This window comes from Triticum aestivum, chromosome 6A, assembly GCF_018294505.1.
Source record: "Triticum aestivum cultivar Chinese Spring chromosome 6A, IWGSC CS RefSeq v2.1, whole genome shotgun sequence".
NCBI classification, from domain to species: Eukaryota; Viridiplantae; Streptophyta; class Magnoliopsida; order Poales; family Poaceae; genus Triticum; species Triticum aestivum.
The window spans coordinates 17,105,850-17,133,787 of record NC_057809.1 but is presented as its reverse complement, the minus strand read 5'-3'; the positions used below and the strand labels follow the sequence as shown (position 1 = coordinate 17,133,787).

General features: G+C 46.3%; 1 protein-coding gene and 1 long non-coding RNA gene across 3 annotated transcripts; one reads left to right on the top strand and one right to left on the bottom strand.

Moving 5' to 3' along the window:
- The first annotated feature begins 696 nt into the window (after nt 1-696).
- On the top strand, nt 697-4,924 carry LOC123129318 (UPF0481 protein At3g47200). Its single transcript, XM_044549532.1, has 4 exons — nt 697-1,296; nt 1,442-2,148; nt 4,045-4,151; nt 4,593-4,924. The coding sequence occupies exons 1-4, from the start codon at nt 697-699 to the stop codon at nt 4,922-4,924; spliced, it is 1,746 nt and encodes a 581-aa protein (XP_044405467.1).
- Nucleotides 4,925-24,016: 19,092 nt separating this feature from the next.
- On the bottom strand, nt 24,017-27,696 carry LOC123131702 (uncharacterized). 2 transcript variants are annotated; one of them, XR_006464297.1, is made up of 6 exons: nt 27,327-27,674; nt 26,321-26,623; nt 26,123-26,206; nt 25,323-25,524; nt 25,177-25,226; nt 24,017-24,450 (listed from the first exon to the last, which is right to left on the bottom strand). It is a non-coding gene; the product is annotated as an uncharacterized lncRNA (long non-coding RNA). The 2 variants fall into 2 exon arrangements; XR_006464296.1 differs by having other exon boundaries at nt 25,323-26,623; nt 27,327-27,696.
- Between the last annotated feature and the right edge of the window lie 242 nt (nt 27,697-27,938).

Below are 27,938 nucleotides of genomic sequence, written 5' to 3'. Positions count from 1 at the left end.
ATATACTCCCTTCATTTTTATTTACTTCGCATATTAGCTTTGGTCAAAGTCAAGCTTTGTAAACTTTGACAAAGTTTATAGACAAAAATATTAACATATACAATAACAAATCAATACCATTAGATTCATTGTTGAATGTACATCCATATCATATAGATTTATTATGGTAAATATTTATATTCTTTTCTATAAATTTGGTCAAACTTTACAAAGTTTGACTTTAGTCAACTCTAATATGTGGAGTAAATAAAAACAGAGGGAGTACTAGAATAGTACTACATCCGTCCTGGTTTATTGGTCCTTTTCATAATGTTTAAGTTTAATAATAGATATAACTAACAAAATATTAATGCATGTCATAAAAAATTATACCATGAGAAAGTATATTCAAATAAGAAAACAACGACATAATTTTTGGTAATATGCATTAACATTTTGTTAGTTAAATCTTTAGTTAAAATTTGACACAAAATACGAAGGGAACCAATAAACCAGGATGAAGGTAGTATAACATAAACATACTATAATGTGGCATGTAATGCAAGTAACCGTTGTTGCATTATGCATAGGCAACGTATATGGCGAGCATGATCTTTATACGTCTATATATAGCTAGCTGCTAACCTCCCCTGCACGCACATACATCTACTATCCTAGCTATAGCAATCACATTGTATCTTGGAGAGATCAATCGCAATGGAGGCAGCCGGCGGCGACAGAAGCAAGAGGACGTGGGTGGTGGACGTGGAGAAGAAGCTCAAGGAAGCCGACAAGACGGCGGAGGTGTCGCGGTGGGAGCCTCACTGCATCTACCGCGTGCCGCCCTGCATGACCAACATCAAGAGCAAGGCGTACCAGCCGCAGGTGGTGTCGCTGGGCCCCTTCCACCACGGCCACCGCGACCTGCGCCACATGGAGGAGCACAAGCACCGGGCATTGCGGCAGCTGCTACGGCGCGCGGACCGGCCGCTCGACGACTTCGTGGCTGTCGTGGATGAGGTCACGGAGGAGCTGGAGGGCGCGTACATGGACCTTCACAGCGAGGGGCGCAGCCTTGGCAGGGAGCAGTTCCTGGCCATGATGATCTTCGACGGCTGCTTCCTGCTGGAGCTGATGAGGTGCACGGCCGCCGACGGGAAGCTGGTCGGCGAGTACGCAAACAACGACCCCATCTTCAGCCCCCACGGGATACTCAACATGGTGCCCTACATTCGGCGAGACATGCTCATGCTCGAGAACCAGCTACCTCTACTCCTGCTCCAGAAGCTCGTTGAGGTTGAGAGTGGAAAGCCTCCGGTAATTATTAACTACTCTGCCTTCCAAATACTGTTGTCAAAAGTTAGAAAAAAAATGAAATTTGCACTATTTTGAGAGTAATATATGGTGTCTCTTTCTCTTGAACTAATGGATGCTGATGATTACATGCATGGATGATGACCAGAAGAACGACTTCATCAACCGAATGGTGCTGAAATTTCTAGCCCAATCATCTAGCCCATTTCCACCAGGCATCGGCCTAGGGCTCCACCCACTGGATGTCTTTCGCCGGAGCATGCTCACTGGTAAGTGCCATCAAATCTGGAGCCCCCAGGACATTGAGGAGGACAACGCCATCATCCGGTCAGCACTGAAGCTCTACCAAGCCGGGATTCAGTTCAAGCCGAGCAAGACGTTGAGCCTGCACGACATCCAGTTTCGGAGCGGCATGCTGAGCATGCCGACAGTGTCGGTGGACGACTCCACCGAGTACATGTTCCTCAACGTGATGGCGTTCGAGCGGCTGCACGTCGGCGCAGGCAACGACGTGACCGACTACGTATTCTTCATGAACAGCATCATCGACTCCGCCAAGGACGTGGAGCTGCTGAGATCCAAGGGTATCATCCACAACGCCATCGGCAGCGACCAGGCTGTGGCCAAGCTGTTCAACACCATTTCCAGGGATGTGATGCTCGATCCCAACAGCGAGCTCGACGCAGTGCAGCGGCAGGTGAACGGCTACTTGCGGAAGCCGTGGAACATTAGGCGCGCTAGCCTCATCCACACATACTTCAGGAGCCCATGGGCGTTTCTCTCCCTCGCCGCCGCCATCTTACTCCTCGGCATGACCGTCATGCAGACCATCTACACAGTGCTGCAGTTCTACAGGGACGACAACAGCAGCCCGCCGCCATCGGCACCATCTCCCATCTGATCTAACCGACCGCAAAAACTTACTGTATTAATAACTAAGTACCTGCTACTCTATCTTGCTGCATGAATTCGTTTGCTTTACGTTCGAGTTTTTGTTGTTATCGTACATTGTCAAGCACTCAAGCCTTTTGAATTATCTGCACTGTACAATATAGAAGATCGAATGTGTCGTATTTGTGACTTTGTGTTGTGTTCGTTATGACTCAATTTATTTTTCCAAATTAGCTATTGGACAATGTCCTAGGAATAAAGTTAGGATCAGTCGATATTTTTCCACTAACCGTTTATTACCTGGTCAAAGCATCGGCTGATACTTTTGGGCTGGTGCATCCACATACGAGGCTTGATCAGCGATCAAGGCGCTCTCTCCTCTTCGCTGCGCTCTGCGCCGGTAGCCACTCCGGCTCCGGCGGCCACCGCCACCACCACCACCGCGACCGACCCCGCCTGCTCGGCCATGGCCTCGCGGGTCTCGCTGTCGGGGTCGTCCTCGTCAGGGCTCTCCTCACCTCGGGCGGCGGGGGGCTGGCAGGTCCAGAGGCGCCGCCGTCCACGCGCGCCGCCTGCTCGCCCTGCCTTCCAGTCGTGACGCCGTCATCTCCAGCGTGCGCTTGCCGCGCCCCATCCCCCCCATGCGTACCGTGTGCCAGCGGAGCTTTTCGGTTGCTGCTACAACTGTGGCCAAGATGATGGGCATATCTCGGCGGAGTGCCGGAATCCCAGCTTTTGCGTGCGGTGCCGCGGAGTGGGGCACATCTCTCGGGGCTGCACTCGTCCTCGCAGTCCATCTCCGGTGGAGCAGCCCCCGCGCCCGCCGCCGGCCCTTCGTCCCAGGGCCCCGTCCGCTGCAGGTCCGGCCGCGTCCCCCCCTGCTTCGCCGAGGGGATCTTCTCCCGTTCTGCCGCCGCCTCCCCCGGGCCCTCCTCCGCCGGGTGCCGTCAGGATGTGGGCTGATGTGGTGCGGGCGCAGCCCTCTCCGGGGGCGCGCACGGGGCAGGCTGTCTCTGCTCGCGGCTCCGGTCCGGACTTCTCCGTCCCGTTCATCGCTGCCGGCGGGGCTGATGTGGTGCCTGGGGTGCGTGACCCTGTGGACTTGGTGGAAGTTTGTTTCTTGGAGGCTTCGGAGGATATCTGGAGTATGGAGGCGGAGCTTGCGCGTGCGGTGCTCGTCACGGTCACCGGCACCCGCCCGTCGGTGGATTTGGCGTCTGCTGCCGAGGCGCTTCATCGGGAATTCGCCATTGGCCCGGCAGACATGTCCATCCGCCCGTACTACCCGGAGGATTTCCTCGTGCTCTGTGGTGATGGGGCACTCCGGGAGCGTATGGTGCGCGCTGGGAGGGCGTCGGCATCCTGGTTCGAGCTCAAGCTTCGCCCGTGGATTCGTCAAGCTCAGGCCACGGCAGTTAACCTGCCTTTCCTAGTCCCTGTCTCGCTTCGGGGCATCCCGGCGCATGCATGGTGCCAGAGGACGGCGGCAGTGATCTTGCGTGGCCTGGGTTTCGTGGTGGCGGTGGATGACAGTACAGCGAGAAGGCACGACATGGCAGACTTCAGAGTTTGGTTGCGTACGGACCGCCCGGAGAGGATCCCACGGCGCCGTCTGCTCTACATCGACGAGCCGAGACGCTCGCTCTGGGCCGTGGAGGAGGGCAGTCGTCGTCGTCGCTGGCCGGCTGCCCGGTGTGCTTCCGCACTCTGGTACCCTGTTGACATCGCTATTCTGGGGGAGCCAGAACAGGTGGATGATCAGGAGGTGGATGACCCGCATCCGCCGCCGCCGCCGCCACCGCCTTCGTCGCCGTCGGGGAATGACGACTGGCAAGCGCGCCATGGCGTCGACAGGCATTCGGGTGGCGGGGCTGGCAGCAATGGTGGCTCGGGAGGTTCAGGTGGTTATGCGGCCTCCATGGTCGGGTCTTCGGCGGTCAGGCGCGTCGTTCAAACGGCCGCCTCAGGTGGGTGCCACAGACGGCTGGGCTAGCTGGGCCCGCTGCTTCCCCCGCCTCGGTGCAGCTTTCCAGTGGAGGTCGCGTGATGGGCGCCAGGGTTCGGGACGGATCTCTACAGGAGAGGAGAACCTTGTGGATTGGTCGCCAGGAAGCGATAAGGATCGTGTCGGTTCGATCCAGGTGGGGTCAATGCTGCTTGAACTGTCGGGCGAGGTGTTGTCCAATCAGGACGGTGGGCCTTCCCGGCCTTGGGATTTCTTTATGGTGAGCCTATCGGAGGATGGGGCTTTGCATGGGGATGAGACGTGCCCATGCACGCCAGCACGTGAGGATGTGGACGTGTTAGAGCCGGTCGGGACGTTGGCTGCGATTCCATGCACACCGATGTCGCAGGCGTTTGTGTGCCCGGTGCAGGCTAATGTGGATGTGCTCTGCATGGAGACGCAGCGATCGCTTTCGCCCATTCTGCCAAGGCCGGAGAGTCGAGCTCCAGCCACCAAGGGTGCCAAACCTGCAAAGAAGAGGAAACTGGACGTGGCACCGGCGCGGAGAAGCGCGAGGATTGCGAAGCATGCGACCACCGGCAGCAGCAAGTCCTCATACGCAAGTTGTGTCTTGCGCATGAGGGGGAGGTGATCTCTGAGGAAGCCCTTAGGATGTACGTCGACTTGTTCTCCCGCCCTCTCTCGGATGCTCACATTGCCGCTGTGTTGGTGTTGTTTGGTTGGGAGTCGCCGGCATCGCCGCTTATGGAGGAGGCAGCGGAGGCTGCAGTGTAGATCGCCCACGTGTGGGTTGGGTGGCTTGGTAGTGTGTGATCAATGAATGCACAGCCTCTCAATGTGATTGTGTGGAATGTCCGGGGCCTTAATGCTCTGGCCCGTCGGAATGCAGTGTTTCAAGTAGTTGCATCGGTAAATCCGGCCATTGTGTGCTTGCAAGAAACGAAGTTGCAAGAAGTTTCCCTGTCAGTTGTACAACAGTGCCTTGGCAATAAATTTGGGCAATTCTTCTACCTGCCGGCGGCTGGGACTCGTGGTGGAATTTTGGTGGCTTGGGATGATTCAATTACCCAACTTTCAAACCCGCACTATACAGATAACACACTAACGGCGTTAGTCAAGACAGGTGACGATCAAGAATGGTGGCTCACATGTGTGTATGGCCCTAATGATGAGAGGGAGAAGGTGGATTTCCTTCAGGAATTGGTGGATATTAGAGACCTGCATGCTAGTCCGTGGCTCGTGGCCGGCGACTTTAACTTGCTGGTCAACCAGGAGGATGAAAGCAACTCGTCGATTAACCGCAGAATGATGGGTAGATTTCGGGCTAAGCTAAATATGCTTGAGTTGAAGGAGTTGTACCTTAATGGTAGGCGCTACACGTGGTCGAATGAGCGACAGCATGCAACGCTTGAGAAGATCGACCATGTTTTCATGTCCAACGAATGGGATGAAGCATTTCCCACATGTTTCCTCTCGGCGTTGGGTACCGCCGTCTTGGACCACTGCCCGTTGGTCCTGGACATGAATATGGAGGTGCACATGCGCAGGAGATTCAAATTCGAATCATTTTGGGTGAAGGCGGAAGGTGTCATGGATACTGTGCATGCAGCGTGGAACTCGGTCCCGGTGGCGTCTAATGCTTACCTCACGTTGCATGATAAGTTGAAAGCCACGGCCCGGGCTCTCCAGAGGTGGAGTGACAAATGGATTGGCAATGTGAACCTGCAAATACGCATTGCATTGGAGGTGATTAATCGCCTGGATATCGCCATGGATGATCGTCAACTTTCTGAGGCCGAGCTGGGGCTCCGTAAGTGCCTGAAAAGGAAGCTGCTGGGCTTGTGCTCTCTTGAACGTTCTATTGCTCGGCAGAGGTCGAGGTTGCTTCAGCTACGAGAGTGGGATGGCAATACCAGGTTGTTCCACCGGCAAGCAAGTCATCGGCAGAGAAAGAACACCATCAGGATGGTACGGCACAATGGGAACATCTTCTCAGGACGGGACAGTGTGGCGGCTGCGGTGGATGATTACTATAGTGAGATCTTTGGCTCCTGTGAAACGAGGAGGCACGCGCTTAACTTGGAGGCCCTAGGTTTGCCACGGCTGGACCTTGCGCACCTAGAGGAGCCCTTTTCAATGGAGGAAGTAGAGAAGGTGATTAAGTCAATGCCTCCGGATAAAGCACCAGGGCCGGAAGGATTCACGAGCCGTTTTTATGCCACTTGTTGGCATATCATAAGGGAGGACTTCATGGCAGCAATGACATGCCTATACAATGGTGATGTGAGAGGGTTGGCAACAATCAATAAATCCCTTGTGTCCCTGTTACCGAAGAAGGAGGGTGCTTTAGATGTGGGGGATTTTCGGCCCATTAGCTTAGTCCATGGGGCAGTCAAGATCTTCGAGAAGCTGCTTGCCTCCAGGCTCGGCTGGAGCTGCCAAACTTGGTTGGAAATCATCAAAGCGCTTTTGTCAGAGGTAGATCACTGCATGACAATTTCATGCTAGTTCAGAGCATGGCCAGGCGCTTGCATGCGTTGAGGAACCCTACTGTTCTCTTGAAGCTCGATATCTCCAAAGCTTTCGACTCGGTACAATGGCCCTTTCTGCTGGAGGTCATGGAGCAGCTAGGTTTTGGCACCAAGTGGAGATCATGGGTGTGTGGAATCCTAGCTAAGTCCACTACACGCATCATGGTGAATGGTGACGCGGGTGCAACTATATACAACTGCAAGGGCTTGCGGCAGGGCGATCCCGTCTCACCAATGCTTTTCATCCTCATTATGGAGCCACTGCACCGACTCTTTGAGTGGACTACCCAGCGTGGGTTCTTACAGCCGTTGGCGGCATCAGGGTTGAAGAAGAGGATCTCAATTTTTGTGGATGATGTCGTCCTGTTTACCAAGCCGGAGCCTATGGAACTTGCTATCTGCAAGTGCATTTTTGACCTATTTGGAGAGGCTTCGGGTCTGCACATTAACATGAGCAAATCGGCTGCGCTGCCGATACGATGTTCGGAGCAGAGCATTGCTTTTGCGAGTCAGCAGCTGGGGTGTCCAGTTGGATCTTTCCCTGTGAAGTATCTTGGGTTGCCCCTGTCTCTAAGGAAACAATCTGCGGCTCAGCTTCAGTACCTGGTAGATCAAATGGCAAACTGCTTGCCAAGGTGGAAGGCGGCCCTCATGCCGAAGAGCGGTAGGCTTACTTTGGTGCTTTCGGTACTGTGTGCAATGCCCATCCATGCGATGATGGCTTTGGACCTTCCTGCCAAAACCCTGACGGCCATGAACAAGATTTGTCGAGGTTTTCTTTGTTGCCAGTGTTGGGGAACGTAGCAGAAATTCAAAATTTTCCTATGTGTCACCAAGATCTATCTATGGAGTCATCTAGCAACGAGGGAGGAGTGGATCTACATACCCTTGTAGATCGCTAAGCGGAAGCGTTCAAGAGAACGGGGTTGATGGAGTCGTACTCGTCGTGATCCAAATCACCGATAATCCTAGTGCCGAACGGACGGCACCTCCGCGTTCAACACACGTACAGCCCGGGGACGTCTCCTCCTTCTTGATCCAGCAAGGGGGGAGGAGAAGTTGAGGGAGAGCTCCGTCAGCACGACGGCGTGGTGGTGGTGGTGGAGCTCGTGGTTCTCCGGCAGGGCTTCGCCAAGCACCATGGAGGAGGAGGAGGTAGGAGGAGGGAGGGCTGCGCCAGGGAAGAGGTCACCGCTGCCCTCCCACCCCTCCACTATATATAGGGGCAAGGGGAGAGGGGGAGGCGCCCTAGGGTTTCCCCTAGGGGGCGGCGGCTAGGCAGATTGGATCTCCCTAGGGAAAATCCTAGGGAGACTTGCCCCCCAAGCCAAGCAGGTGGAGGCTTGCCTCCCAAGCCAGGTGGAGGCGCCCCACCTCCCCATGTAACGTAGGAAAGGGTGTGGGGGCGCACCAACCCTTAGTGGGCTGGTTTGCCCCTTCCCCTTTGGCCCATGAGGCCCTCCAACACTTGCCGGGGCTCCCGAAACACCTTTCGGTCATGCTGGCCATAGCCTGGTACCTCTGGAACACTTCCGGACTCCAATACCCTTCGTCCAATATATCGATCTTCACCGCCGGACCATTCCGGAACTCCTCGCGACGTCCGGGATCTCATCCGGGACTCCGAACTACCTTCAGTAACCACATACTATTTCCCATAACAACTTTAGCGTCACCGAACCTTAAGTGTGTAGACCCTACGGGTTCGGGAACCATGTAGACATGACCGAGACAACTCTCCGGCCAATAACCAACAGCGGGATCTGGATACCCATGATGGCTCCCACATGTTCCACGTTGATCTCATCGGATGAACCACGATGTCGAGGATTCAATCAATCCTGTATTCAATTCCCTTTCTCCAGCGGTATTGTACTTGCCCGAGATTCGATCGTCGGTATCCGATACCTTGTTCAATCTCGTTACCGGCAAGTCTCTTTACTTGTTCCGTAACACATCATCCCGTGATCAACTCCTTGGTCACATTGTGCACATTATGATGATGTCCTACCGAGTGGGCCCAGAGATACCTCTCCGTCACACGGAGTGACAAATCCCAGTCTCGATTCGTGCCAACCCAACAGACACTTTCGGAGATACCTGTAGTGTACCTTTATAGCCACCCAGTTACGTTGTGACGTTTGGCACACCCAAAGCACTCCTACGGTATCCGGGAGTTGCACAATCTCATAGTCTAAGGAAATGATACTTGACATTAGAAAAGCTTTAGCATACGAACTACACGATCTTGTGCTATGCTTAGGATTGGGTCTTGTCCATCACATCATTCTCCTAATGATGTGATCCCGTTATCAACGACATCAAATGTCCATGGTCAGGAAACCGTAACCATCTATTGATCAACGAGCTAGTCAACTAGAGGCTTACTAGGGACATGGTGTTGTCTATGTATCCACACATGTATCTGAGTTTCCTATCAATACAATTATAGCATGGATAATAAACGATTATCATGAACAAGGAAATATAATAATAACTAATTTGTTATTGCCTCTAGAGCATATTTCCAACAGTCTTCCACTTGCACTAGAGTCAATAATCTAGTTCACATCGCCATGTGATTAACACTCATAGGTCACATCGCCATGTGACCAACATCCAAAGAGTTTACTAGAGTCGATAATCTAGTTCACATCACTATGTGATTAACACTCGATGTGTTCTGGGTTTGATCATGTTGCTTGTGAGAGAGGTTTTAGTCAACGGGTCTGCAACATTCAGATCCGTATGTACTTCGCAAATTTCTATGTCATCTTGTAGATGCAACTACTACGCTACATTTGGAGCCATTTCAAATAACCGTTCTACTTGGAGCTTATTCTAAATTGTTGCTCCATTATACGTATCCGGTATCTCTACTCAGAGCTATCCGGATAGGTGTTAAGCTTGCATCGGCGTAACCCTTTATGACGAACTCTTTTACCACCTCCATAATCAAGAAAATTCCTTAGTCCACTAGTTACTAAGGATAAATTTGACCGCTGTCTTGTGATCCATTCTTGGATCACTCTTGTACCCCTTGGCTGACTCATGGCAAGGCACATTTCAGGCGCGGTACACAGCATAGCATACTGTAGGGCCTATGTCTTAAGCATAGGGGACGACCTTCGTCCTTTCTCTCTCTTCTGCCGTGGTCGAGCTTTAAGTCTTAACTTCATACCTTACAACTCAGGCAAGAACTCCTTCTTTGACTGATCCATCTTGAACACCTTCAAGATCATGTCAAGGTATGTGCTCATTTGAAAGTACCATTAAGCGTTTTGATCTATCCTTATAGATCTTGATGCTCAATGTTCAAGTAGCTTAATCCAGGCTTTCCATTGAAAAACACTTTCCAAATAACCCTATATGCTTTCCAGAAATTCTACGTCATTTCTGATCAACAATATGTCAACAACATATATTCATCAGAAATTCTATAGTGCTCCCACTCACTTCTTTGGAAATACAAGTTTCTCATAAACTTTGTATACACCCAAAATCTTTGATCATCTCATCAAAGCATACATTCCAACTCCGAGATGCTTACTCCAGTCCTCAGAAGGATTGCTAGAGCTTTGCATACTTATTAGCATCTTTCAGGATTGACAAAACCTTCCGGTTTGTATCACATACAACCTTTCCTCAAGAATATCGTCGAGGAAACAATGTTTTGACATCCTATCTGCAAGATTTCATAAATAATGCAGTGACTGCTAATATAATTCCAACAGACTCTTAGCATCGCTACGGGTGAGAAAGTCTCATCGTAGTCAACTCCTTGGACTTGTCGGGAAACATCTTAACGACAAGTCGAGCTTTCTTAATGGTGACATTTACCATCATTGTCCGTCTTCCTTTTAAAATCCATCTGTACTCAACAGCCCCGCGACCATCGAGCCGTTCTGCCAAAGTCTACACTTTGTTTTCATACATGGATCCTCTCTCGGATTATATGGCACGAGCCATTTATCGGAATCCGGGCCCACCATCGCTTCTCCATAGCTTGTAGGCTCATTGTTGTCTAGCAACATGACTTCCAAGACAGGATTACGTACCACTCAGAAGTAGTACGCATCCTTGTCATCCTACGAGGTTTGGGAGTGACTTGATCCGAAGTCTCATGATCACTATCATAAGCTTCCACTTCAATTGGTGTAGGTGCCACAGGAACAACTTCCTGTGCCTTGCCACACACTAGTTGAAGAGATGGTTCAATAACCTCATCAAGTCTCCACCATCCTCCCACTCAATTCTTTCGAGAGAAACTTTTCCTCGAGAAAGGACCCGATTCTAGAAACAATCCCTTATTGCTTTCGGATCTGAGACAGGAGGTATACCAACTATTTTGGGTGTCCTATGAAGATGCATTTATCCGCTTTGGGTTCGAGCTTATCGGCCTGAAACTTTTCACATAAGCGTCGCAGCCTCAAACTTTTAAGAAATGACAGCTTAGGTTTCTCTAAACCATAGTTCATACGGTGTCATCTCATCGGAATTACGTGGTGCCCTATTTAAAGTGAATGTGGTTGTCTCTAATGCCTAACCCATAAACTATTGTGGTAATTCGATAAGAGACATCATGGTATGCATCATATCCAATAGGGTGCAGTTATGATGTTCGGACACACCATCACACTATGGTGTTCCAGGCTGTATTAGTTGTGAAACAATTTCCACAATGTCTTAATTCTGTGCCAAACTCATAATTCAGATATTCATCTCTATGATCATATCATAGATATTTTATCCTCTTGTCACGACGATCTTTCAACTTCACCCTGAAATTACTTGAACCTTCCAATAATTCAGACTCGTGATTCATCAAGTAAATATACTCAACATCTACTCAAATCATCTGTGAAGTAAGAATATAACGATATCCACTACACGCCTCAGCACTCATTGGACTGCACACATCAAAATGTATTACTTCCAACAAGTTGCTTTCTAGTTCCATTTTACTGAAACCGAGGCTTTCAGTCATCTTGCCCATGTGGTATATTTTGCATGTCTCAAGTGATTCAAAAATCAAGTGAGTCCAAACGGTCCATTTGCATGGAGTTTCTTCATGCATATACACCAATGGACATGGTTCGCATGTCTCAAACTTTTCAAAAACGAGTGAGCCAAAGATCCATCAACATGGAGCTTCTTCATGCGTTTTATACCGATATGACTTAAGTGGCAGTGCCACAAGTAGGTGGTACTATCATTACTATCTTATATCTTTTGGCATGAACATGTGTATCACTACGATCGAGATTCAATAAACCATTCATTTTAGGTGCAAGACCATTGAAGGTATTATTCAAATAAACAGAGTAACCATTATTCTCCTTAAATGAATAACCGTATTGCGATAGTCATAATCCAATCATGTCTATGCTCAACGCAAACACCAAATAACAATTATTTAGGTTTAACACCAATCTCGATGGTAGAGGGAGCGTGCGATGCTTGATCATATCAACATTGGAAACACTTCCAACACATATCGTCAGCTCACCTTTAGCTAGTCTCCGTTTATTCCGTAGCTTTTATTTCGAGTTACTAACACTTAGCAACCGAACCGGTATCTAATACCCTGGTGCTACTAGGAGTACTAGTAAAGTACACATCAACACAATGTATATCCAATATACTTCTATCGACCTTGCCATCCTTCTAATCTACCAAATATCTAGGGTAATTCTGCTCCAGTGGCTGTTCCCCTTATTATAGAAGCACTTAGTCTCGGGTTTGGGTTCAACTTTGGGTTTCTTCACTAGAGCAGCAGCTGATTTGCCATTTCACGAAGTATCCCTTCTTGCCCTTGCCCTTCTTGAAACTAGTGGTTTCACCAACCATCAACAATTGATGCTCCTTCTTGATTTCTACTTTTGTGGTGTCAAACATCGCGAATATCTCAAGGATCATCATATATGTCCCTGATATATTATAGTTCATCACGAAGCTCTAGCAGCTTGGTGGTAATTACTTCGGAGAAACATCACTATCTCATCTGGAAGATCAACTCCCACTTGATTCAAATGATTGTTGTATTCAGACAATTTGAGCACAAGCTCAACAATTGAGCTTTTCTCCCTTAGTTTGCAGGTTAAGAAAAAAACGTCGGAGGTCTTATACCTCTTGACGTGGGCACAAGCCTGAAATCCCAATTTCAGCCCTCAAAACATCTCATATGTTTCGCGATGTTTCAAAACGTCTTCGGTGCCTCAACTCTAAACCGTTTAACTGAACTATCACGTAGTTATCAAAAATGTGTATGTCAGATGTTCGCAACATTCACAGACAACGTTCGAGGTTCAGCACACTGAGCCGTGCATTAAGGACATAAGCCTTCTATGAAGCAATGAGGACAATCCTCAGTTTACGGACCCAGTCCGCGTAATTGCTACTATCAACTTTCAACTAAATTTTCTCTAGGAACATATCTTAGTAGAACTAAAGCGTAAGCTACGACATAATTTGCGAAGACCTTTTGACTATGTTCAGGATAATTAAGTTCATCTTACGAACTCCCACTCAGATAGACATCCCTCCAGTCATCTAAGTGATTACATGATCCGAGTCAACTAGGCCGTGTCCGATCATCACGTGAGACGGACCAGTCAACGTCGGTGAACATCTTCATGTTGATCGTATCTTCTATACGACTCATGCTCGACCTTTCGGTCTTCTGTGTTCCGAGGCCATGTCTGTACACATGCTAGGCTCGTCAAGTCAACCTAAGTGTTTCGCGTGTGTAAATCTGGCTTACACCCGTTGTATGTGAACGTTAGAATCTATCACACCCGATCATCACGTGGTGCTTCGAAACAACGAATTGTCGCAACGGTGCACAGTTAGGGGGAACACTTTCTTGAAATTTTAATTAGGGATCATCTTATTTACTACCGTCGTACTAAGCAAATAAGATGTATAAACATGATAAACATCACATGCAATCAAATAGTGACATGATATGGCCAATATCATAGTGCTCCTTTTGATCTCCATCTTCGGGGCTCCATGATCATCGTTACCGGCATGACACCATGATCTCCATCATCATGATCTCCATCATCGTGTCTTCATGAAGTTGTCTCGCCAACTATTACTTCTACTACTACAGCTAACGATTAGCAATAAAGTAAAGTAATTACATGACGTTTATGTTGACACACAGGTCATAAATAAATTAAGACAACTCCTATGGCTCCTGCCGGTTGTCATACTCATCGACATGCAAGTCGTGATTCCTATTACAAGAACATGATCATCTCATACATCACATATATCATTCATCACATCCTTTGGCCATATCACATCACATAGCATACCCTGCAAAAACAAGTTAGACGTCCTCTAATTGTTGTTTGCATGTTTTACGTGGCTGCTATGGGTTTCTAGCAAGAACGTTTCTTACCTACGCAAAACCACAACGTGATATGCCAATTGCTATTTATCCTTCATAAGGACCCTTTTCATCAAATCCAATTCGACTAAAGTGGGAGAGACAGACACCCGCCAGCCACCTTATGCAACTAGTGCATGTTAGTCGGTGGAACCGGTCTCACGTAAGCGTACGTGTAAGGTTGGTCCGGGCCGCTTCATCCCACAATGTCGCCGAATCAAGATTGGACTAGTAACGGTAAGCATATTGGACAAAATCAACGCCCACAACTACTTTGTGTTCTACTCGTGCATAGTAACTACGCATAGACCTAGCTCATGATGCCACTGTTGGGGAACGTAGCAGAAATTCAAAATTTTCCTACGTGTCACCAAGATCTATCTATGGAGTCATCTAGCAACGAGGGAGGAGTGGATCTACATACCCTTGTAGATCGCTAAGCGGAAGCGTTCAAGAGAACGGGGTTGATGGAGTCGTACTCGTCGTGATCCAAATCACCGATGATCCTAGTGCCGAACGGACGGCACCTCCGCGTTCAACACACGTACAGCCCGGGGACGTCTCCTCCTTCTTGATCCAGCAAGGGGAGAGGAGAAGTTGAGGGAGAGCTCCGTCAGCACGACGGCGTGGTGGTGGTGGAGCTCGTGGTTCTCCGGCAGGGCTTCGCCAAGCACCATGGAGGAGGAGGAGAAGGTAGGAGGAGGGAGGGCTGCGCCAGGGAAGAGGTCACCGCTGCCCTCCCACCCCTCCACTATATATAGGGGCAAGGGGAGAGGGGGAGGCGCCCTAGGGTTTCCCCTAGGGGGCGGCGGCTAGGCAGATTGGATCTTCCTAGGGAAAATCCTAGGGAAACTTGCCCCCCAAGCCAAGCAGGTGGAGGCTTGCCTCCCAAGCCAGGTGGAGGCGCCCCACCTTCCCATGTAACGTAGGAAAGGGTGTGGGGGCGCACCAACCCTTAGTGGGCTGGTTTGCCCCTTCCCCTTTGGCCCATGAGGCCCTCCAACACTTGCCGGGGCTCCCGAAACACCTTTCGATTATGCTGGCCATAGCCTGGTACCTTCGGAACACTTCCGGACTCCAATACCATTCGTCCAATATATCGATCTTCACCGCCGGACCATTCCGGAACTCCTCGTGACGTCCGGGATCTCATCCGGGACTCCGAACTACCTTCGGTAACCACATACTATTTCTCATAACAACTCTAGCGTCACCGATCCTTAAGTGTGTAGACCCTACGGGTTCGGGAACCATGCAGACATGACCGAGACAACTCTCCGGCCAATAACCAACAGCGGGATCTGGATACCCATGATGGCTCCCACATGTTCCACGTTGATCTCATCCGATGAACCACGATGTCGAGGATTCAATCAATCCCGATTCAATTCCCTTTGTCCAGCGGTATTGTACTTGCCCGAGATTCGATCGTCGGTATCCGATACCTTGTTCAATCTCGTTACCGGCAAGTCTCTTTACTCGTTACGTAACACATCATCCCGTGATCAACTCCTTGGTCACATTGTGCACATTATGATGATGTCCTACCGAGTGGGCCCAGAGATACCTCTCCGTCACACGGAGTGACAAATCCCAGTCTCGATTCGTGCCAACCCAACAGACACTTTCTGAGATACCTGTAATGTACCTTTATAGCCACCCAGTTACGTTGTGACGTTTGGCACACCCAAAGCACTCCTACGGTATCCGGGAGTTGCACAATCTCATGGTCTAAGGAAATGATACTTGACATTAGAAAAGCTTTAGCATACGAACTACACGATCTTGTGCTATGCTTAGGATTGGGTCTTGTCCATCACATCATTCTCCTAATGATGTGATCCCGTTATCAACGACATCAAATGTCCATGGTCAGGAAACCGTAACCATCTATTGATCAACGAGCTAGTCAACTAGAGGCTTACTAGGGACATGGTGTTGTCTATGTATCCACACATGTATCTGAGTTTCCTATCAATACAATTATAGCATGGATAATAAACGATTATCATGAACAAGGAAATATAATAATAACTAATTTGTTATTGCCTCTAGAGCATATTTCCAACAGCCGGAGAGCGGAAGCTAATGGAGGAAACTGTGCGGTCGCTTGGGAGACCGTTTGTACCCCAAAATGGGCAGGAGGGCTAGGTGTGCCTAACTTGAGGTGGATGAACATGGCCATGCAGGCCAAATGGCCATGGTTGCAGAGGTCGGATAGGAGTAGACCTTGGAGTGAATTCAAAATCAAAGTTCCATCTGAGGCGATGCAAATCTTTCAAGCGGCTACTAGGTGCAGGGCAAGCAACGGGCTGAATACCTTATTTTGGGAAGATCGATGGCTTGACGGAATGAGGATCCAGGAGCTTGCGCCAGCGGTATATGACTTGGTGCCGCGCCGGATCAGGCAGACGTGTATGCTTGGCCAGGTGGGGATGGACGGGTCCTGGGCAGCTTGCCTTGGTCCCAACATAACTATGGTGGCATTGCAACAGTTCCTACAGCTATGGCAGCGGGTTCAGGCGTGGGAACCGGTGGAGAGTGTCCCGGACAGGATAGTTTGGTCTTGGGAGCCGACGGGACAATTCTCTGTCAGATCTGCGTACGCAGCGAAGTTCTGGGGAAGGGAGGTCATTCCCTCCGCGGAGTTAACGTGGAAATCGCGAGCCCCGTCTCAATGCAAATTCTTCACGTGGCTGGCCCTGCGGAACAGATGTTGGACGTCGGACCGGCTAGCTAGGAGGGGGCTGCCGCATCAGGACAAATGCCCTTTGTGTGACCAAGAGGAGGAAACCATTGATCATGTGTTGCTAACATGCGTCTTCGCTCGAGAGATTTGGGTGGCGATTTGTACGGCTCTGGGAAAGCCAGAGTGGGCACCATCTACGCAGGATGCTCTTAAGCCGTGGGTTTGTGACAGGCAACCGGCTGCCAATGTGGCAAGGAAGGATCTGCACGCTATACTGCTTCTCACGTTGTGGGAGTTGTGGAAGCACAGAAACGTAATTGTCTTCGATGGCGCTTCGCCATCAGCTAACCAACTTATCAAGAGAATTGTGAACGAGGGTAGGAGCTGGTCGATGGCAGGGCTCTTCAGAGGTAATGTAGAGGCTGTGTTTGCAGGCTTAGCTAGGTGGACGAGTGGGGAGTAGTAGTCGAGTTAGCGTGCGCGATCGTGCGTGAGGTGGAGTTGTGCATGGTGTAACGTTCTCACCTTTGTAAATGACTGGTTGAGGCTTTCTATGCCTTTCCTTCTTTAATATATGATATGCACACTCGTACATATTTGAGAAAAAAAGCTTGATCAGCTGAATTAGCAGATGCATAACGTGTGTGCGCGTGTGTTTTGTGCATGCGATGCCTATGAGTGTTTTTTTTTTGTCGATTTTATTTCTTTGTTCAAGGTCCGTTGTGTGCAATAAAAGAATTAGTACCTCCGTTGTGTGCATGGTGTGAGTGTGTTTATGAAAAGATATGCGGGGAATGACACCGTATCTTTTTTTGACAAAAAATCCACAATTATATAATTATTCTTACATATTATGAAAAAAGCGTAATTTCTTTTATTCTCTCTATTTTTCTTTCAGCTTCAAGGGTAATACAAATTCCACTAATTCATTACTTATTAGAGAACTTCATTATTTTAATATTATTTGTATTTCAATTTTGTTTCTTATTTAAGTGTAATATTTAAGCCACTAATTCATTCTTCTTAGGAATTTATTTGTGCAAAAAATCCATTATTATATGCTTATTCTCGCATATTATAAAAAATCAGAATTTATTTTGTGAATTGTGTTCAAGTTGCCGTTCTTTATTTTGGTTTTTGTATTTTCTTATTAAATGGTAATATCAATATCACTAGTTCATTCTTTTTTTATTAAAACTTCATCATTATGATGTTTTCTTAGTTTTTATTTCATTTCTTCTTCTTTAAGGATAATACCAGTATCACTAATTTATTCATTCTTAAGAACCTTTTTTTAGAAAAATCAACTATTATATGATCATTGTTGCATATAATAAAAAGCGGAATTTATGTGTAAATTGTGCGAAAATGTTTTCATTTCTTTTATTTGTTCATTTTCTTTGTTTTTAAAGGGTAATAACAATGCTACTAGTCCATTATTTCTTAGACAACTTCATTATTTAAATTTTGTTTTAGTTTTTTACTTCATTTTTTTCTTCTATAACAGTAATACTAATGTCAGTAACTCATCCCTTCAGGGAAAAATTAATTTTACCAAAAAAATCAATATTACTTGTTTGTTCTTGTATATTATTGAAATGCAGTTTTTGAGTAAATTGTGTACAAAATCTTGTTATTATCTACTTTCTTTTCTTTATTATTAAAGGGAAATAGTAATGCCACTAACACATTCTTTCTTAGAAAACTTCATTATTTATTTTCCTTCTTTTATCCACTATTTAACATGAGCTCCATGTATGTGAATCAACTTCCAACTAAGACGCGCAATATATTTAATAGGTAATGGGGTGATGGTATCGGGGGGGGGGGGGGGGGGCAAATGGCTAAACTAAGCGCTTTTCTTTGAACAAAAAATGATTCTTGCTTGACCAACGAAAAGGCAGAAATTCTTGATAAATGCACAATGCTGAATTGAATTGACTAATTTAAGTTTAGGTTGGGGCAAAATGGGGTGGGTTGGGTGTAGGTCTTTACTTATACACCGATCTACAATTGTCGTATGCACTAGTTTACAACTGTAGTAACTGGTTTTTGTTGGACTTTTTGCGCCTACTCAATTTCTGAGGTGTTGTGTTCAAGAGGTTGCCTAAGATGGCAATCATATTACAAGCGGACTAAAAATAACAATACGTTATTGTAAAAGTGAAATCCCTGACAGTGTTGAATAGGTTTCCTCTGGTTTTGGTGGCGCGTGCACCACCGGATCTAGCGCGAAGGTCAGCTGAACTTGTTTGTTTTATCTATGTGAAAAGAGGGGTGGCTGGATGTGTCTATGTTGTCTCACTACTACTTTGGCGCCATTGGTGACAATCTGTTTATTCCCTCAACTCATATATGAGGATGTCTCCGGCATTTCATTTCAACAGAAATCGGTGACGTACTGGTTGACTTTGTAGATACCAGTTTTTATTTCGGCAATTGTCAAACTCAATCGGCAGCAACATTGGCTTGTACGTGATGGAGAACTGGATTATAACTTCTTCTTTTTTTTGCTTTTTTGTAATGTTGATGTTCCAAAAAAAATATGAAAAATGTTGTCTGGCCAACGTCAGATTTTAAGTCCCTCCCACTGAACGCGCTATCTTCCTCAGATTTGTTAAACGGGTCTTGGCGCAAGGACAGGAGACATGTCACATTTTTAACTCGTCCGCTGCCAATATAAAATTGCATTTTAAACAGATTTCTAACAGGAGAGATGTTATTAATAATATTGCATTTTTATTATTAAAGGGTGTCATTTTTATTATTAAGAGGACGACGTTTTTCTATAATGTTCACAAGTCAATTTACTTTTTGTACATGACAGTTTTGGAGCATGGCAAATTTATTGAACTTATATCTAGATAAAACATTTTTTCCTATTTGAAATTGCCACCGGACCAATTCCGTTTGTTTTACAAATTAGTGCATGGTTAAAAAAAATTGTGGCTACCCTGTTTTCCAAACGTGCTTCATGATTCGCTGGATCACAGGATGTGCGAATGAGGAAAAAACATAGGATCGTTCGCTTGATTCATGCTCCCTCCCCAGCTGACGTTCCTAAGGCTAGCCATAGTGGGGGTAATTTAGGTAGTAACTTAACACATCCCAAGACAATTTTGCTTATGTGGTAAGTATTTAATGAGGAAAGATGTGCTTGTGGTAACATAATATGTTACTGTAACATAGCGCTTCCCGAGGCAAAATGAGTCTATGAGCTAATAAATGAAACCATCTATGACACTATTACTTAGTTACTTTGCACTATGAAGGTAGTAACTTAGACTAGTGTCATATGCATGACACTAGTATAAGTTACTCCTCACTATGACCAGCCTAAGCTATTGGGTTATTTTTTTATAATAACTGATAAAATACTGCTTTTTGATTGGCGTATAGTTTTGGCCCCTTCCGAAGAAAACTAATATAGGAGTAGTTATCAAAGATTTTTCTTTCCTCCACTCCTATGGGTCAATGTACATGGTTAATTTGTGCGAACCAACTTGTGGTTGATTGGTTAGAGGGGTTGTGGTATCCTCAGCCCACCAGGGTTCAAATCTTGATGCCCGCGTTTATTTTTGTATTTTATTTTAGGATTTCCGGCGATGCGCATTCAGTAGGAGGAGACGTTCTAATAGGGATAGGGTGTGCATATGTGCGTTCATAGGGATAAATGTATGTGCGTGTATATGAGCGCTTGTGTGTGTGGACTGATGTTAAAAAAAAGTACATGGTTAATTTATGTCCGTCTCCATTACGCAAGACAGATCAACCCACATACGTTACGTGCTCTTTCCGTGAGAAAGAATCAGAACCTTTCCGTGTTTAAAATCAGAAACCCACGAGGCCACGACCACGTCCATGACATACCTTGCAGTAATCGAGTCCGGTACGTCACAGCGTGGTACAACCGTATAAGAGCTAGCAAACGTTGAGTTGTCGCATCAGATCAGCGTCGTCCGCTTCATACGCCGATGGCGACCGCGGCGCAGAAACCCCGACGACCAAATCCATGCACGCCGGAGGCTGCAGCCTCGACGGTGCCGATAGAGTGGACGCTCCCAGCATATCTTCTGCTCGAGATCGTCGCGCGCTCCGACATCCCCACCTTCGTTTGCTGCGCTGCAACATGCAAGCTCCTCCGCCGCGACATACTCAACCCATCCTTCATCTGCCGTGTCACACAACAAGGTGGTATTCTGCCTTCCTGCATCCTCGCCGATCTCAATGTTAACAATGGCATGCCACCCCTCTCTTTGGTCCACCCGGACATGCCCACCGCCATGTCGTTTATCTACTACGCTCTGGGACCTTTTGTGTCGCGCAATGCTAATGACTTCTTTAAAGAGTACTATCCGGTGACGTCTCGCGGTGGTCTCGTTCTCCTATGCCACTGCCACCCTTCTAGGAGACGATCCGACATGTGTGTGTATGACCCCATCACTGGACAACGCACCTTCCTACCCACGCCTCATATCACCCCCGATTCTCATGGATGCATCGGCAGGTGTGTCTTGCTCACCACTGCGGATGACATTGACTGCAACTTCTTGATATTCATCGGCACACTCAGCAGTAATGGATGTGCCATCAAAATCCAGACATTCACATCATCCCCCAGCACCTGGGGACCCGTCATGACCCATGAAGGCTTCTTCCTGCAAAAATGGCCTGGTACTAGTAGAAAACCGGGCAATAGCATCGATTCGTAAGGGTCTTTAGTGCCGGTTATGGAACCGGCACTATTATTTCGGCACTAAAGCCCCCCCCCCCCCCCTTTAGTACCGGTTCAGCACGAACCGGCACTAAAGTGCCACCACGTGGCGTGAGCTCGCGCCCTGGTACGAGGGACAACCGGTACTAAAGGTTTCTTTTTTGAAATTTTTTTTGAAAATTTTGGAAAAAAAATTTGTTTTTTTATTTTTAATTTTTCTGAATTATTTGAAGATTTAGTCTCTAATCACCTCTCTTAACTGCTCAAGTGTGGATCACTCATTCCAAATCATCTAACTTCCCGACCGGTCACCCATCCCTCTCACTACTCCAGCCCAAGCACGCTTAACTTCCGGGTTCTATTCTCCCTCGCTCCAAGTCTGCACTTGTTGTTTTCCTGACAATAGTAAGATGTCAATCCTATTAACCTTCAGGAATTTTGCTTGAGCATGAAGTGACACATTTCACTGTTTGAGTTTGAAACTATTGTTTTAAAAAACAATAATTGTCGGGCAGGTAATCTACAAGATTGCTATAACCGGGCACCATCCTCGGATCATTAGCGACGTTGTGGCTAGGCACCTTGAGCGGGGGGCACGATTGCTTCGCTTGTTCGCCGAGCTGGGCAATTTGTTTCCCAGCTCGTCGTTCTTTCAGCCTTTGATCACTGACAGTACTTCCCGACCGCTCCGCTTCGGCAAATTCCTTTCCAATAATGCGCTCATAGTTTCCTTTCGGCGGAGACTTCGGTGGTTTTGTCAGGGCAGCCAGAGTGCGCTTCACTTTCACCGGATCTACCTTCTCCTCCGGAGGTGGATGTCTCTTTGCTCTCAACCCTTGAAACCAATCATCCACTTCGGTTCGCGCGATCTCGGCGTTCTCCTTCGGGGTCCTCTCATATGGTAACTTCTCTGGAGTCTTCAGAGAAGGACCGAATCTGTATGTCCTCCGGCCTCTGGTTGTACTGCAAGACGCCGACCGAGCAGACGGAGCGGTTGTCTTCTTTACTTGCTTACGAGGCGGAGGAGAAGGACTATGACGCGCCGGAGCAACTGGAGCGGCGGCAGGTCTCTTCCGCCCTTGCTGACGAGGCGGAGAAGGAGGAGGCTGGCTGCTCGGGCGCGTCGGCGCAGGCGGAGAAGGAGGCGGAGTGCCGCCACGCGCCGGAGAAGGAGCCGGCCGAGGGCTCTGATCGTCACTCGCCGGAGGAGGAGGCGGTGGAGGAGGCGGAGTGCAAATCTTTTTGTAACTAGCTAGTATGCATCCTAGCAAACTGCAAATTGAGGTCACTATGTCGTGTGGAATGCAATTATTTGTACTGCGACCAAACTATATATATATATATATATATATATATATATATATATATATATATATATATATATATATATATATATATATATATATATATATATATATATATATATATATATGCATGTATAAGGGTGTCAATTTCTCTTGTGGGTTGGAAACACTAATTCTTGAATCTGTGAGTCTGTACATTGATTTTTTCATTAGATGGTCAATCATCCTATTGCATGTTTCTGATGCATCATGTGGGACTATGTGTTTGTGATGGGTGACATATATACATTTGTACAAATTTTATTGTGCAATTTACTTGAGTTCCTGTGCCTACTAGCACGGGTTTACAAATATGCCTGGTTTTGAGTGTTTTTTTATTTGAACAGTGCAATCACCCTTTTTCATTAATACGTAATGACCAGAATTCGCAAACTGGAAACAAGAAAGGGGGGAGAGCTTCAACATACTAGCAAAAAAATAAACAATGTATGTGCTTGCACTATTGGAATTTAACCCTACGCCGAGTGCCAGAAACACTCGGCAACGTCTTCAATGAGAATTCTTCTCAGAAAGAATACCTGACATACACCTCTCACCTCTCAGGCAAACAGAACTTTGCTGAGAGCCAAACCTCGGGCATTCGGTAAATACTTTGCCGAGAACCAAACAGCGCCTCTCTGTAAAATAAAGTGACTTCACAGCCGCTGGTTCTGTCAGGTCTTTGCTGAGAACAGCCGCTCGTCAAACACTACACACTACTAGAGATATGAGTTTTAGCCACCAAGGTGACCGGTTGCTAAAAGTTCAAAATTGGTCGCTACTAGTCTACTGCTACCAACACCACTTGGTCGCTTCGTGGTGGCTATAGTCTAGTCGCTATAGATATTGAGCGACCAACATTGCAAACCCTGGTCGCTACATGTCATATCAATAGCTACCAACCAAATCTGGTGACTAATGGCATCAAGCGACTAAGGGAGACTTGGTGACTAATGACATATAGAGACCAAGTACGACTTGGTTGCTAAAAATTTACAGCCACCATGTACATGGTTAGTGGCTAGAGATATCAAGTGACCAGCCAAGGCTTGGTGACTAAAAGAATTTAGAGACCAGCTACATGTTGGTGACTAGACATCTTTTGTAACCCTTAAAATTGTAAACCTTGGTAACTAAAGGCATGAGAAAGCAACTATATCATAGCTACAATATATTACCACACGCTGACATTTATAGTTGCTAGAAATCTTAGAATTTGAGACATTCTACAGGAAGAAGATCAGAATCAGCATTTGTAAACTTATGATCCAAACATTACATTTGGATCATTTGCAAGCCAAATTTTGTTTCACAACTAGGAAAGACTATTCTAGTATTTGTAAAGTACCACTTTAGTACTTCTCCAAACATATAATCCAATCACCAACTAGGAAGTATTCTACTCCCTCCGTCCCATAATATAAGAACGTTTTTGACACTACACTAGTATAAAAAACGTTCTTAAAATATGGGACAGAGGGAGTAGTATTTTGCATCTAGTATTCGCAAGCCGAATTTACAAAGCAGGAACTACTCTTTTGGCATTTGGGTAAACTGAACTTTTGGCATCTGCAAAGAATCAAGTTTAGCACTGCTCCGATCACTCCCCACATGTCCTCTACACCTGGAAAATTCGAAATAAGTTAAAATGACGTCGATGATGTTCATTTATTGATGAATTCAAAAAAATGTGCATAGTTACTGACTTTGGTCAAAAGGGTTGCTAGGTATATTCATCACATATACTCTAGGTTGCGAATAAACCAATTGACCCAGGAACATGTTACTAACTTTAAATCTGTTCACCCAGAAACATGTATTTCCTTCAATGAAAATCTAGTGTTGTTGCTCTTGTGCGTACAAGGATAAGTACTAGGATTTCTGTAGTAGGGTGAGTGATAGCAGCAACCTATTGATTGGCAAAAGGTACTACTATTTGCATTGTGCTTCTAAAAATGCATGCATCATCAATATGGTTATATATCTCACAGCAAAACTGTGTGTGTGTGTGTGTGTGTGTGTGTGTGTGTGAATCGTTAACTGAAGCCAGTAATGCAGGTATTCAGATATTCGAAAGGTACTATGCAAGTTGACACACTAGAACAATTAAGTTGCTCGAAATAGGAACCGCACACCAGATCCATATCCAATTAATAAAACTAAGACTAAACTGAAATTGCAAAGCATGTAATTCTTTTCTTAATTCATTGGTAGTCGCGGTCTTCTCCAGAGTCAGTAAACCCACTTTTTTGGTAATTTCATTGGCAAACATAGATAGAACCAAGCACAATTTAGAAGATGCTCATAAACTTTACTTCAAAACTACATAATAGCAATGCAAACAGTATACCTCTCCAAAATTGCTTCACCCCCTCGACCCTCCATCTGAGACCAGAGAACCTGTAATTTTTAAATTCAAGTTCAACCTCTTGAATAAATATGCCAAATCACACGATGAGAGGCAAACTGACTTTTTGAGAGTTATACTGATCATACCATCAGAAGAATAGATCTGTAGCCTGACCTGAAAACAGATCTATCAGTTGGGAAACCGAGCCGTCTCGCACTAGTGCCGTCCATGACCCCGACCTCTGATGTAACCATATGCCTTACCAAGCACCTGCTCGCAAATCTGTTGCTCGGTTAAAGGTACTTCGCCCTCCTTTATATGTTCATTTCGCTTCTGCAACATTTCTTCCTGCATTAATAATACAAGAAATGAAAGGCATTTACATTCTTAAATGCAGCAACATAATAATGTATTTAAAAGTACCCAAATTTATTGTTAGTATAATGCAACACTAACAACTTTGAATTATTTGAACAACCGCAGCCATTAAAGTCCAGTTCTGCCATCCCTACTACTTAAAAGTACAAGAACCATATAGTCAAGCAAAAATTATTTGATTCCCAATGATGACAATGCTTGATGAGGATCTTACAGAAATTGACTTTCTCAGTCTTAAATTACTACAGTCCTAATAATAGTGCACCATCTACTACAAGTCATGAGAAAATAGGGCACTTCAAAGTTTGTACCTATGTCATGCACATGGTGAAACAGATTCAAGCACGGTTAAAGCCTTTTGCTGCATAGCTGCCAACTTCTTTCTCTCTTATTACCGACCCATTGTTGGCACAAATAGCATGATCATTCCTCTCTAAGCTCTAGCTATTATTTTTCTCTGTTTCAGTGGTCATTTCTCCCATTTCTTGCTCTCTAGTTCTCATTTGTGTCTAGTATTCTCATTGCTTAATCTTTCTCAACAGAAATTAATTTGTTACATGGCACTTACATGCTTATTCCTGGCATCTTCTGATGCCCATCCCTTCTTATCACTAGAGTAACACTCCTTGTACAGTCTGATATTGACACAATTCTGATAATACAAGATTTGAAGGCAAAAGACATGAATATAAGATAGCTACAAGTTTATATATTCTGCTTTCACAACAATTGTGACACAAGATAAAGATAAGTAATAGTGACTTACTAATTCATGTTGAACAGCTACAAATGACTTTGTTCCCTTCATGTGAACATAAGGTAGGTTTGAGCGGTTAGCCTTTCCAATTGTGGACCGTTTATGCATATGGTAATTTTATGTGAACAAATAAGGCAGGGTTGAGTGATAAAGATAAATGCAGAACTGCTGAAACCCACTCCAAGACTACTATACCTTAAATTCTTCTATTTCAAAATGATCACAGAGCCATGGTACCGTGTAAGAAGTCCAATCTCTCTGGAAAGTAGTTCATTGTTTTCTCCAATAGGTTTTCTCTCTTCGGTGGATGACCTGCCATTTTGGTCAAGTTCAGATTTGCTATGTCAATAGAAATAAACCACGAGTTACATAGTAATTAGATATGTTGTGGCAACAGAATAATATCATAAGTGTCAATAGTAATCTGATATAACCTAAAACAGGACACATATAGTCTAATATAACCTAAAACATGAGACATATAGGCTGATATAACCACAAACAGGATAGGTATAGTCTGATATAACCCGAAACCTGACACTTATAACCTGATACAAGACACCATTATTCTAATATAACTTGAAACAGGACACATGTGGTCTAGCATAACCTGAAACAGGGGACATATAACCCCTTTTGGATCAGTAAGAATTTCTGGTGCAACATCATATCGACACGAGATATTGCCTTCAAAAGTTTCATCTATGGAAACATTGGTAGCTTCCTCCTCAATATGCAGTAAGTATATAATATACAAGTCCTGTTGCTGTAAGTATCAATATGCAGTAACACTATACTGTATATTTTACCACATGCATATTATATTCAAATCACAAACCGAATGCTACATCGTAGGCCCAGCCAGTTTTCAGATCACAGATCGAATGCTACATGTATATTTTACTTCCACATTTCCACAAACACTTGAAGTGCACATCTAGTCATCAAGAACTCCAAGCAAATTAACGGAGGGACACGTGGATGGAGGTAAGGACAGAGGGGAGATCAATCTTACGGGTTGAAGCCTTTGCTGGTGTTGATGGTGAGAGCGAGATCTCGTTGGCTGCGGCAGAGCTGGTTAGGGTTGGAGAAGGTGGAACCCTAGGCGTCTGTTGCGGCAGCAGACCTTGCGCCCCTCTGCTACCGAAGCCGCTTCTCTTCGCCCACGCGGCCATTGCCGCAGCTGCTTCCCTTCCCCCACGCAGCCGCGCCGCCACCACCGCCGCAAGGGACAAGCCCGCCGCTGCCGCCGCGAGGAACAAGCCCGCCGTTGCCGCTGCCGCCGCGAGGAAGTGGCCCCTCTCCGATGCGCCCTCCGCCTTCCGCCGCCCGCTCCGATGAAAAAAAACCGTAGGAATGCGTCGGTCGCCGCCGCCGCCGCCACCACGGGCGATTCGATTTGGGGATACGCTAGGAACCGTACGAGTGACTTGTCTTTTTGCATATTAGTCCTTGGTTGCTATTTCTGCCCTCTATACAAACTCGTGAGTGTACAGCTCATAGGCCTATTGTGACCAAGGAACTAATTAACCGGTTGCAATTAGTACATCTACAGCCACCAAACCGCTTGGTTACAAAATATCTGGTGGCAAATGGTATATTTTCTTGTAGTGACATAACTATTTTT

Coding starts and splice junctions, on each gene's coding strand:
- LOC123129318 (XM_044549532.1), top strand. CDS start 697: ATGGAGGCAGCCGGCGGCGACAGAAGCAAGAGGACGTGGGTGGTGGAC. Junction 2,149..4,044: donor ACAGTGCTGCAGTTCTACAG/GGACGACAACAG, acceptor CGACAGGCATTC/GGGTGGCGGGGCTGGCAGCA. Junction 4,152..4,592: donor CGTTCAAACGGCCGCCTCAG/GTGGGTGCCACA, acceptor ATGGAGACGCAG/CGATCGCTTTCGCCCATTCT.